General features: G+C 36.9%; 1 protein-coding gene across 1 annotated transcript; it reads right to left on the bottom strand.

Annotated features, from left to right (window-relative positions):
* Nucleotides 1-1,490: 1,490 nt before the first annotated feature.
* Nucleotides 1,491-11,779, bottom strand: LOC128665177 (G2/mitotic-specific cyclin-B2). The gene is made up of 9 exons (XM_053719908.1): nucleotides 11,616-11,779; nucleotides 7,488-7,607; nucleotides 7,302-7,412; nucleotides 7,059-7,226; nucleotides 4,706-4,864; nucleotides 4,377-4,613; nucleotides 2,668-2,808; nucleotides 2,375-2,485; nucleotides 1,491-1,748 (listed from the first exon to the last, which is right to left on the bottom strand). Exons 1-9 carry the CDS (start codon nucleotides 11,634-11,636, stop codon nucleotides 1,647-1,649), a joined length of 1,170 nt encoding a protein of 389 aa, XP_053575883.1. The 5' UTR covers nucleotides 11,637-11,779; the 3' UTR covers nucleotides 1,491-1,646.
* Between the last annotated feature and the right edge of the window lie 736 nt (nucleotides 11,780-12,515).

Genomic DNA, 12,515 nt, shown 5'->3' with positions numbered 1-12,515 from the left:
ATCGTTATACAAGAAATGTTAATCTAGGCAAAAATAGTGTATTACGATTTACCTTGATATAAATTAGATATGTCCAAATATGGATTAACATTCCACCTAAAATAAAAAAAAATATAAAAAAACACTATTGGTAGAAGTTTACTTAAAAGTAATCTTGACTGCTTGTATGAAACCCTTGAAAAAGCCATGGGGGCGTGGCAAAACATACGTCGGGTAGCGTGAAGTCAGTGACATCACAGTAAAGGGCTTTGTGCATAACAGGGACTGGTAACCAAACTGATACTTTGTTTGCCGCTACAATCTGTCACCATCCTTCTTGGAGACTTTAGATACTATTCTAGTTAATGGACAATTCTTGTTGCCTTAAGTGATATGTCCTGACATTCATTAATTGTTTAGTTATTTAAGAAGTGTTATTCTTTAAGAAATCAGTTCCAGATCTCATTCTACTTTTGGCTTCTCTGATAGCCTATATCAGATCTGCAGATATCAGCCAATTATAGCTCCTGAAAAGTGTTGAGTACAATTCCATTTAGTTTTGCAACATTGATTAATCAAAGTATCACACTTGTGTTTCTCTTATGTTTGGAGACACAGCTACAAATTGGCAGCAGCAGTTTCACGTGGGAGAGCTGATCCTGACAGCCTTGTAAATCAGGACTGCACTACCTTTGAGCTTAAAAGTGCAAGGCTATGTAAGTAAGTTACCGACAGTTCACTTAATATATTTTAACAATATTGCACCATAATGGTTCTCATTTTTCCTTTGAGATAGTGAAAGCAAACGCCAGCATTGTTTGACACTATCACATTTGTGAGTGATTCTAAAAATTATAGGTTCTGTATCCTGTTAATTCAAAATTATTAAATTTAGAAAATACCCATACACATTTGAAAGCCAGTACTATGAATTAACCCAACTTAAAATTTGAACTATTCAGCAACAGAGGGGACAAGATACAACAGTCACATTGCCAAGTGCTTATATTCTGTGCAGTTATTACCTATTTTCCCCTTGTGATGCTATCAAAATAACCTACTCCATTCTCCAACAAAAAGCAGACATGACCTGTTGCGAATGACTAAACTTCACTGACACAAGTACAAAATTAAAAGCCTGCATCATTGCCTTTCTGGGGTAGGAGGCAACTGGAGAAAATTATATATAATTTTTTATAACTGAAGTGTGCCTCTATTTGCTACTTCCTATTTAAGTTAAAAAAAAAAAAAAAAAAAAAAAAAAAAAGTCCTAGGGACAGAAATATTGATTTTAACACTATCCACTCAAGGTTTTAACTGCATGGTTAAGGAATCTGGAGATGGACTGAGGTAGGCCACATTGTAGGAGGAAAAACTGTTCCTCCTACAATAAATTCCTAGTCTGGGTAATTCCTGATGTGCAAGAATGTTACCATTGTAAAGGTAACTATAATGATAAGATCAGATGTCATCTTCTGAATGATTTTAGAAGCAAGCCATATTCACACAAGTTTCGTAAAAAAAACAACCTTGTTTATTTGGTATTCACAAGTAAATATTCAATGCTCATACAATAAAAAAAAATATTTACAGAAACAGCAGCAGATGTGCCAAGAAAGGCAAATTAAAAGTGCAAAAAGTTAGTCCTTTAAAGCTGCTCTGAGGACTCATGACAGACTTGATGCAAGATCTGTGACCACTTTAGACATCAGTTGGGGACATGCGCTGACCTTCATTAGCTTACTGCTGGCATATTTGTTCCTCACAGCCTGAAAGCAGATCATAAATAAATTAGTTCACATTTTGTCTCCTAGAACAGACCATTGGCCTAGTATATATTAGAAGCTTTTGACCATGGTTTATATATTTGATGTACAGAAGAAAATTATATATATATATATATATATATATATATATATATATATATATATAACAGTACTCATCCATGGTTTAAGTTTCTGGGAGAATTAAATTCCCTGTACAACAAGTAAAAAGGAGCACATGAAAGGCCAAGGGTATGCATCTACAGATGTTATAAAGTGTATTAAAATATTTTACATACAAACATTAAATGCATGGATCCAAGTATACACTGTTAAACAATTAACCTTAGACTTCAATAAAATTCTGCCACTGAGGCTAAGCCTTAAAGGGACATGAAACCCAGATAGAGAATACAATTTGAAACAACTTTCCAATTTACTTTTATTTAATTTGCTTCCTTCTCTTGTTATCATTTGCTGAAAGGTTTATCTAGGCAAGTTCATGAGCAGAAGAGAAACTAGGTTCTAGCCGTTGATTGGTGGCTGCATATATATTGAATGTGCAATTTCCACAACAAAACTAAAGACTGTAAAAGTAGAACTAGTTTATCTGGGAGAATTAAAGTCCTTACCACATGTTTAGTTTGATTTTTGTTAACTTTGACAATATTTTTAGCCATGTGTTTCATGATGAGGCTTAAGTCTTCTTCTGCATATCCTGTATAGAAGTGTAGTGTAGCATCCTAAAAAAAAAAAAAAAAAAAAAAACACAACTAATTTTAGTCTACAGAAGAGCCAAGCAGTATAAGGGGGCTGCAGAGAGATCAGCACTAGCAAAGAGCCATGAGTCTACATTAACATTTTCCTTTGACAACTAGAACTTCAGAGCTGTCAGTAGCTTGAGAACTTCTGTTTTTTTACTTACCCATTTGCCATGGCCAAGGATCTTCTGTGACAAACAGAGTGCTGCCGCTGCAATCTCAGAAGGGTGGAAGTGTACCATGTCATAGTCAACTAATGTAAGCTCCATTAGGTATTTTGCAAGAGTGTGCTGCTTAGCATCAGCCTGATTAGAGAAAAGCAATAGATTAATGTTGGTGCCTCCAGGAATGCTAGACTGTTTGAGGCTGCCATTACATGATTTCATAAACAAAAATATTCATAAAAAAAGTGTAACTCAGGATCAAGGTATAGTAGCCTTATATGGTGCAGACCCTTATAGTTGAATACATTCTGACACTACAAGAGAAAAATAGGACCTAAAACCTGTTATGTAGTCCTATAAAAAGACTTTTCCCAGTAAATATAAATAAAAAAAAAAAAAAAAATCACTAAACTGGGCAACAACTAATAGCATGTTAAATGGCCATTAGAAGAAACGTATTAGGGACTTCGTATTCAGCGCTGATACTTACAGCAAAACAAAAAGCATCTCTAAGTCCAAGCCTTGAATAGCCACTTCAAAGTTATATGTAGAGCAAAAGGTCAGGTAATCCTTCAGATGGAAAACACACTGCCAGTGGTTGTCGATTAAGCACATCAGGACAAGCAGTATTTTTTAGCAAGCCAGTCCAAAGCTAGTCGGCTGCGTGAATGTCAAGCTCGTTTACTAGTAATGCATGAGCTGCCTTCTTTAAATTCACTATGCAAGTATAGTATATATATATATATAGAATAGGCAGTTCATGCAAAGCAAATTATGGCAATTGGGGAACGTTACCTTCTGCAACTTTGCTTTATATTAACCGCTTCATTCAAGAACGGGGCAGATACATCCTACCTGAAGCCTTCATTCCCTCCAATGCCAAAGCTTGATCCACCTCAAAGTTTTAGTGATATAGTAGTAGCGCTGTAGCAGATACCGCCTCTACCTCTTCTCGTGACATTCAGCGTGCTTCTTTCAATCTGGAAAACCTGTAAGTATATTAACTCCAAAGACCGCATCCAGGTTAGTCACCTTCAAACAAAAAAGCCAAGGTAACGTTCCCCAATTGCCGTAAATTGCTTTGCATGAACGGCCTATTTAAAAGAAGCTTGATACTCAGTGAATTTACTAGTAATGCATGAACTGAACTGCCTTCATTTAAACGAGCTTGACATACACACAGCTGACTAGCTTGATGAAAAACACTGCTAGTCCTCTGACTATGCTTAATCGACAACCACTGACTGTTTTCCCATCTGGAGGATTACCTGACCTTTTGCTCTACATACAACTTTGAGCTGGCTATTATTCAAGGCTTGGACTTAGATATATTTTCTCAACAAGCATGCTTGGTTTTGCTTTAAGTATCAGCGCTGAATACTAAGTACCTAATATGATTCTTCTAATGGCCATTTAACATGCTCTTTTAAGCTGTTGCCCAGTTTAGTGATTTTTTTACTGGGAAAAGTACATAGGAAGTTTTCGGTGTATGTACGTAGAATGAATGCTCTGGGTGTGTTTGAGTTACGTACATAATATGATCCTTTTTAATGCACCTGCTTATATATTTAAGTTCAGATGTATAGAACTGTTAACGTAAATAAATGCTTGCCAATATTTAAGAGTGCTGTATTCCCCTTTATAGGACTACATAACAGGTTTTAGGTCCTATTTTCTCTTCTTGTAGTACTCCCAATTACATGACTTACACTGCAAGATTTTGAGGCCCGTCTAAGGAAGTGGACAGGCAATGGTCTTCCCAAGTCAAAGTTCAGCTCCCGCAAGATAAGCATTTCCATTTCTCTTATCTGAGATGCTGTATAGGCATTGTCAGTGATGTAAACAAAGTCTGCAATCTCTGGAGTGTACATCTCTTCATATTTGGAAGCCACAAGGAATGAACTAACACCAACCAGCTGGAGTTTGTTACGAGAGACTGGTTGAACCTCAAGGATAAAAAAATAAAAAATTTTTATATATATATATATATATATATATATATATATATATATATTTTATATCACACATAAGTACTTACTTGTAAAAAGCGGTCCATGATAGCAATCCCCATGTACAAAGTCTCCTGAAGAAGTTGAAATCTAGAGTGAACTTGTACTAGCCAGTCAACCAGGATGGCTCTCATGCGTTCATTCACCTCTCTTCCTTCAAGGTACCTTTGCTTAATAGCTTGCTCAACCTAAAAATATATAAATATATGATAGTTATAGAAGCTGATAATTACCAAAATTACAATAGAATGACCTAAACCAGAAAAATGTGAAGGAATAAAAAAAAATTAAGCAGTTAAGTTTAACAGCAGTGTTTACATCATATTGGTTGAAACTTTTTAGCTACAAGGACATGCTCTTAAATAGGCTGGGGATACACCGCCGCTGATTTTGATGCTCAACTTTTGCATTATTTTCAGTATGAGTGGTGGCGTTTTAAAAAAAAAAAAAAACTAAAATAAAGATGTATTTTAGTATATGCAGCAGGGAAGTTAGATACTTGCCAACACTTTTTTAAAGTTAAGTTCATATTCCATGTACCCGTTCTGATAATTTGAGTGTCTTTGTAACTTAACCACAAGTCTGTCAAACACTTTATTTGCTACCCCTTTCCTATTTTAATGTAGCCAAGGCTAGTTTTGCAGTTTTTGAATGGATCACCAAGGACATTAAGAGACAGAAAGTGTAAGGCTTTTAAAGCCTGCCATGAACAGAGAATTTAGGTTTAACATCCCTTGGTTATGGATAGAGCATGCACTTTTAAACAGCATTTTAATTTACCTCTCAACTTACTTGTTCTCTTGTTGAAAAGCAGGGTAGTATGTTTAGGAAATTGCCCATTTTTTAGCACTAGATAACAGTACTGTCCCCTACCATGGAATCTCAAATATCATGGGAATGAAGCAGATTGGAAACTTTAAATTTTATGCTCTGCCTGGATGACAAGAATTTTTGCGGGGTTTCATATCCCTTTAATTCTTAGTATCAGCACCGCTCTTTGCAGTGGTGCAGCTGTTGGTCCCACTCTTCAATCTGTGGGGCAAGCACAACCAGCACTGTTCTCATTTATGCCATTGAAAATGTCAGTGACAATCTGCATCTAATGGGTGCCGCTATAAAGCTTTGTTAGAGACAATGGTAAAGAAGAATAGTGGAAAGTTCAGTATCTAACGTTTTCTAAACCACCACAACATTCTGATATCTGGGCATAATCAGTAACAGAGCTTTTAATGCATCCACATAAAAAGCACTGTAACAAAGATCACTGTTTATAAAACAAACACACAATTTGGACATTTTAAGCAACTTTCTAATTTACTCCTATTATCAAATTTACTTGGTATCTTTATTTGAAATGCAAGAAAGTTTAGATGCCGGACCATTTTTGGTGAACAACCTGGGTTGTTCTTGCTGATTGGTGGATAAATTCATCCACCAATAAAAAAAAAAAGTGCTGTCTACAGTTCTGAAACAAAAAAGCTTAGATGCCTTTTTCAAATAAGAGCAAGAGTATGAAAAAAAAAAAAAAAAAAGTGTAAATTAGAGTTTTGCTTAAAACTGCATGCTCTGAACCATGAAAGAAAAAATGTGGGTTCAGTGTCCCTTTAAGAGGGCAGGCAAATATGCATTATAAAAAAACGGACAAGATTATCTTGTCTGATACTTAAACTAGATTTACAGATACAGAGTGCACACCCAAACTTAAAGTGAATGTCAATCATGATAAAGTGCCTGGTTTAAAAAATAAAATTTAAACAGGGGCACTTTCATTCATGAAAGTTTACATTGCACCGGAATTTACAAATACTTACCTTCACCTGAAACACTGGATGGCCAACCCCCCCCCCCCCCCCCCACCGGTCCTCTGTACCTAGTCAGCAATGACGAAACAGGCTTCCTCCAATCACAGCCCCCCCCCCCCCCAGGAGCGTCCATCTGGTGAGGCTGTGATGGGAGGAAGCCAGTTTAGTCATTGCTGTGTAATTACAGCAGGAAGAAGCATGCGGGGGGGGGGGGAATAAATAAAAATCGGCAATCCTGAGTTTCAGGAGAAGGTAAGCATTTGTAAAATCTGGTGCAATGTAAACTTTCATGAATGTGCCCCTGTTTAATAGAGGTTTTTCTTTTTTCAAAAAAAAAAAACAAAACAGTGCACTTTATCATGAAAGTTGACTTTTACACCGAATCTTTTGCTTAGCTTTTAGTCTGACAGTCAAGCCCTGTAACATTTAAAATTAAAGGAATGTTACAGAAAGCCCACCCAAAATATATCTGTGCATAATTTATTACTGTCACCATCTAAACAAAGCTACTGTGTTTGCCCATAGGAAACTGCTCACTTTACAGCTTTAATAGTGGTGCATAATCAAATTTGTAATTTACCTCTAGCTGTTTTAAGTAGTTGTAAATGTCCATTACATATTCACTGCAAAATTGAGGATTTCCACCATCCTCTGCATCAATATCTTCCACATTTGTTAAAGCAGCAGAAAAAGCTAGACAGAGTTCTTCCTCTTTAAGAGATACATCCATAGGAACTGGTGAATGTGCCTGAAGATTAAGTAAAAAGCATTATGATTGCAGCTAACTATTTCATGAATTTTATAACCGAAATAAATAATTTACCTTTGGAGCTACTTCCATAACAGCCGGCTTTGCAGGAACATCCTTTGGTTTTGTGTTTACATTTGCCACTTTAGTAGCAGGTTTCATCGCCTTTGTCACTATGTTGGCATTCTAAAAAGGAAAAACATACCTGTTACTATAACATAAATGTAGATTACATAGTTAAGCATTTAAAATGATATATACCTTCACTGAATGAAGAGGTTTTCCCTTTGCTGTTATTTTGTTGCCGATTTCACCAAGGGCAGCTCTTCTCCCTGTTATCTGAGTCTTAGATCTCATTGCACCAGCCAGGGTGTTCTCAGCCTACAAAGTAAAAAAGTTCAATTGTTTCCCTATGGAAGTTTTAACAGTTGTACAATAAAAACAGCACTTAATTACCAGCCTAAACATGTTCCTAGTTCCTTGCTATGCCAGCTGCAACATACAGGTATACCCCGCTCATACAGCAGGTTAGGGACTGGAGCCACTCTGTAAAGTAAAAACTGCCTTAAAGTAAAATGTGCTTTTAGCTTTTGTTCACTTGGCAGTGTGCTTAACACATTTGAAGCAACATATATTAGGTGTGCAATAGCGCCGTTTAGTTTACCATTAGCACAGTTTTCAATAAAAACTGTACCTGTAAAATAGTGACAATTACTGTAGTAAAATTTGCCAGACTACAACATTGATACAGATTGCACCGTAATGCTGTAAACAGAGTGAACTGTGCATAACAAAATGGTGCCAGTGACTTTGCTTGCAATCTCTTGATTACAGCACTGTTTTAAAATCCTTGGAGGTTAAACTTCAGCTAAACAAAGCGCTGTATTAGCGAAGTGTGGTAAAGTGAGGTATACCTGTATTAGAAAATAATCCTTCTTGCAACTGAGATAGCTGGGTTTGTAAACACTAGGGGATAGGATTTTGCTTTTGGAATAGTCTGTACCTACTGCATTTGTAGGTAGCAAGAGATGTGATCAGCAGGTTAGGCTCAATATGGGTATGTGCTTGAGAACAATTAAACCAATGACTTACTAAAATAGCAATTTACCACCAATTTAAATATTCTGCATGGCATAACAATGGGACACATTCTACAGTAGTGTCCAATTAATCAGATTTATTTATTAGAAGCCTTTTGAAAACATTGTAATTTATACAAATAGAGTAGTTCAGAATGGATACTGAACTCATTTTTTTATCTTTCAAGATTCAGATAGAGCATGCAGTTTTAAGCAACTTCTAATTTACTCCTATTGTAATTTTTATTCACTCTGGCTATCTTTATTTGAAAAGCAAGAAAGTTTAGAAGCCAGACCATTTTTGGTTCACAACCTGGGTTGTGCTTGCTGATGGCGGCAAAATGCTGTCCAGGGTCTGAAGCAAACATTGGCTGGCTCCTCAGCTTAGATGTCTTTGTCAAATAAAGATAGCAAGAGAATGAAGAAAAATACAAGTAAATTAGAAAGGTGCATGCCCTCTTAATCATGAAAAAAAAATTGGGTTTAGTATCCTCTAATCATTTCACATTAGTTCAGTTGAAAATTTTTCAATATAACCAAGCGAAAGTCATGATATCCTGATGTACATTGAAAGACTTGAAGGGACATGAAACCTAAAACTTCATGATTAAGACATAATCAAACTAGAAAGTTAAATCAATGCTGTTAGAAATTTATCATCTTGGGATCTTGTTGAAAACCAGGAGCCGGCACATTTAGAACACTATTATGGAAGCAGTTTAGCAAGAAAGTTTTCAACACCACTAGATGGCTGCACCATTTCCTGCCATGTAGTGCTCCAGATGCCTACCTAGGTATTTTCAACAGACTATCATGGGAACATCACAAGTTAAACTCTAAAAAAGTTAACGCTACCAACATAAAAAAAAAACAAAGGTTACATCAGGTGTGTAAAGTCTGCATGCCTTAAAGGGACAGTAAGTCAAACTGACAACTTACGACTCAGAGCATTCAATTTTAACCAAATTTGCTTTTTTCTCTTAGAAGCCTATACTATTGGGAGTTAGCTGCTGATTGGACATCTATGCCACTTGTTATTGTCTTACCCTGTGTTTAGCAAGCTCCCTTTAGAGGGACAGTACTACAAAACAGATATGGTTCAAAACTATAGCATTTACTATCCATTCCCCAGCTTTGCACAACAGTTATAATTTACTTTATAACCTTTAGTTTAAACTAAAAGGTGCAGGCCACCTTTATCTCTGCATTGTTACTTTCACAGTAAGACACCCCCGTTCATGTGTGCGATATAGATAACATTGTGCTCACTACCATGGAGTTAATCATGAGTCTGCACCAATTGTCTAAGGCTGCGCTCGGCAAGCGCTACAAGCGAACTGAGACGCGCTTGGAGCGTTGTATGAATACTTGCCAGTGAGATGCTGGGCTTTGAGTGCTCTGATAACTTAAATTCCAGCGTGCTGGGACTTATCAGAGCATGCTCAGACGCTTGACAACATGGCAGCCTCCACAAGCAACATGTATGTATACAGTATATTTATACACACGTGTTGCTCGTGGAGGCTGCCATGTTTGGGTCAGCAACTGTCAAAAGCCACATAAGGCATAAGTTTATTTGGAATATAAAAGGTGCAACAATACTATTGTGAAATACATACAATATGTAAAATAATTAGAAATATAAAAGACTACACAGATTGACAGCGAGGTTAACAAATCCAATCTCATATCCCTAGTTCCTGATTAGCACACACACTAATGTAAAAGTTAATGTATGCATTATTATCACGATTTTTGAAAGTACTATTAAATTTACAACACATAATTAAGTGTTGTAATTTAATACTTTTACAAGAGCTAAAAATAAACATTTGCATGCACAAAGGGATCTGCTGCACGATAATGAATTACACATCTATAATTCATGAGAGACATTTCTATTTGCATGCACTATTTAATACTTGAAGGTATTAGAAATATTGTATGCAATTAAAAGCATCTCTGTACTACACAGATCCCTTTGCGCATGCCTACTACTATGTCAATGCGTGGTGACATTGCGATGGGAGCTTTTTGTCAGAGCTCCCTAACTGGTGACATACCCACAGCGCCATGTCATCAACCCTGCATATGTGCCGGGTGTAAATCGCTGCCCGAATGCGGCCTAAAATGCAAGTCTGCAAATAAAACTGATATAAGGAGGTAGTTTACAGAGGCTTAAGGCTGTGACACACTGCAAGCGATGCGGCGCGAGGCAAAGCAGCTGCTTCGCATCGCTTCTGAAGTTCAATTATTTCATCTCTGAGCGCTCAGCTACGCGACCTGACGCAGCAGAGTGCTCAGAGATGAAAAGGCAGGACACACTGAGCGCGCACAGCTGCATCTACACGCTGCACGTCTCTCTGCTTGCAGTGTGTCACAGCCTTTAGATACACGCTAATCAGTGGGTGGGGAAAAAAATTATACACAGTATATTCATGTGGGTTGTGCAAAAGTGGGGTAATACAAGTATTACCTCTTTAAAAACAATCAAAAGATTGTTTTAGACTGCCCCTTCACCAAAGGATGATGAAGAAAAAAAACTTTGATAGAATATTTAGAAGTTTATAAAATGTATGCTCCAAATCATGATACATTTTGTTTCATAAAGTCAAACTTTAAAGCATGCAATTTTAAACGTTTCCATCTTACTTCTATTATCCAATTAGCTTCATTCTTAACCTTCGAAGAGACATACCTAGGTAGTCTGAAACAAAAAAAAGCCACTACTGGTAATTAACTGCCGATTGGTGCCTGAACATGAAGATGGAAAGTAGTTTAAAAGTTTTTCGAATCATTAATGAAAAGACGTAAAGTCGTTTTAAGCTCAGTGTAAATAGTACCATATAAAGTTGCACCAAGTTGCACAGTTGCGATCAAAACACTTGATCGCAACTGTGCTTTCCCCCCCCCTCATTTTCGCAACTACTCACAAGACCGGAATTACGTGACATTAACAGCAATAAACATGAAGCCACGTAGGCCTCTAAGCCAATAGCGCCTTACACTGTAACTACCGCCAGCACCATACGGTTCTAGAGATAAAGCCGTTAACGCACTGCATATTAAGTTACTCTCCCGTGTTATAAACTAACACTTTTGATGCCACCTGCACATCGGTAACCTCAACGAAACCCGACCCAAAAACGGCAGCCGAAGCCCAACTGCGATTTCTGAGAATCACTAACAATATAAAATACGTGATTAGGCTTAGTATTCACATAATCATCGAGCCAACTCATACATGGTTCCAACAATAAGGTTTTTACGTTGGCTCGGAGACAGAGAAAACCCTCTTGAACATACTTACATCAAGACGACGAGTTGCCATTGCCGTAAAAATAAAAGCAAGTAAAAGCAAACAATAAAAGCAAATAAAACCAAACTCGCTCTCAGCTAAAGGAGAAACACGCTAACATCTGCAGTGCATAAAAAGCAGCGGCCTACAGCGATTTTAAATATCGGAGCTTTACATTCTATTGGTCATGGCGTAATGAAATGCGCGTTGTTTATTGGCTAAACCGTTTTAACCACGTGATACAGGGTGCCATAGCAACACAACTCTCCGTTGACCCTTTTCGATCCGGAAGTTAACAGCGAATTCATCCAAAGTAGTCTAGCTGCAGACTGGAGCTCCACTCTAGACAGGAAACGTGACCTCCACTCAAAGTTTTTTTTTTTAATCAACTTTAATGTAACAAACAACCTATAGACAATCATTATGAAAACAAAACATTTGAGAAGGGTCTGGCTGCAGACTGGAGCTCCACTCTAGACAGGAAACATGTGACCTCCACTCAAAGCTTTTTTTTTTTTTTAAATCAACTTTAATGTAACAAACAACCTTATAGACAATCATTCTGAAAACGAAACATTTTGCAGCTTTCTTGTTCTTCTTAATGTGCACTCACAGTGGTTACCTTATAAATGACAATCAGCATAAACCACTGTGAGCGCACATTAAGAAGAACAAGAAAGCTGCAAAATTTTTGTTTTCAGAATGATTGTCTTTAGGTTGTTTGTTACAGTAAAGTTGATTTAACCCTTTAGTGACAGGGTGAAAGTGCCTACATCGGATTCGGAACACCTGTTGTCTTTTTATTTAGTCAGCTTCTTATTCTGCAACTGACTGCAATTTTCAAAATAAAGATTTATAAACAAATATCTAGCATTATTTTTATTTTAAATAAAATAATACTTTCCAAAAACT

This window comes from Bombina bombina, chromosome 6 (assembly GCF_027579735.1).
Source record: "Bombina bombina isolate aBomBom1 chromosome 6, aBomBom1.pri, whole genome shotgun sequence".
NCBI lineage: Eukaryota > Metazoa > Chordata > Amphibia > Anura > Bombinatoridae > Bombina > Bombina bombina.
This window is presented reverse-complemented; position numbering and strand designations above follow the sequence as displayed.

What these genes read in the sequence shown, in the direction of transcription:
- LOC128665177 (XM_053719908.1), bottom strand. Translation starts at nt 11,636, where the DNA reads ATGGCAACTCGTCGTCTTGAT. An exon ending in AACCTCTTCATTCAGTGAAG is followed by an intron (nt 7,413 to 7,487) that starts GTATATATCATT and finishes TTTCCTTTTTAG; the next exon opens with AATGCCAACATAGTGACAAA. An exon ending in TTATGGAAGTAGCTCCAAAG is followed by an intron (nt 7,227 to 7,301) that starts GTAAATTATTTA and finishes CTTAATCTTCAG; the next exon opens with GCACATTCACCAGTTCCTAT.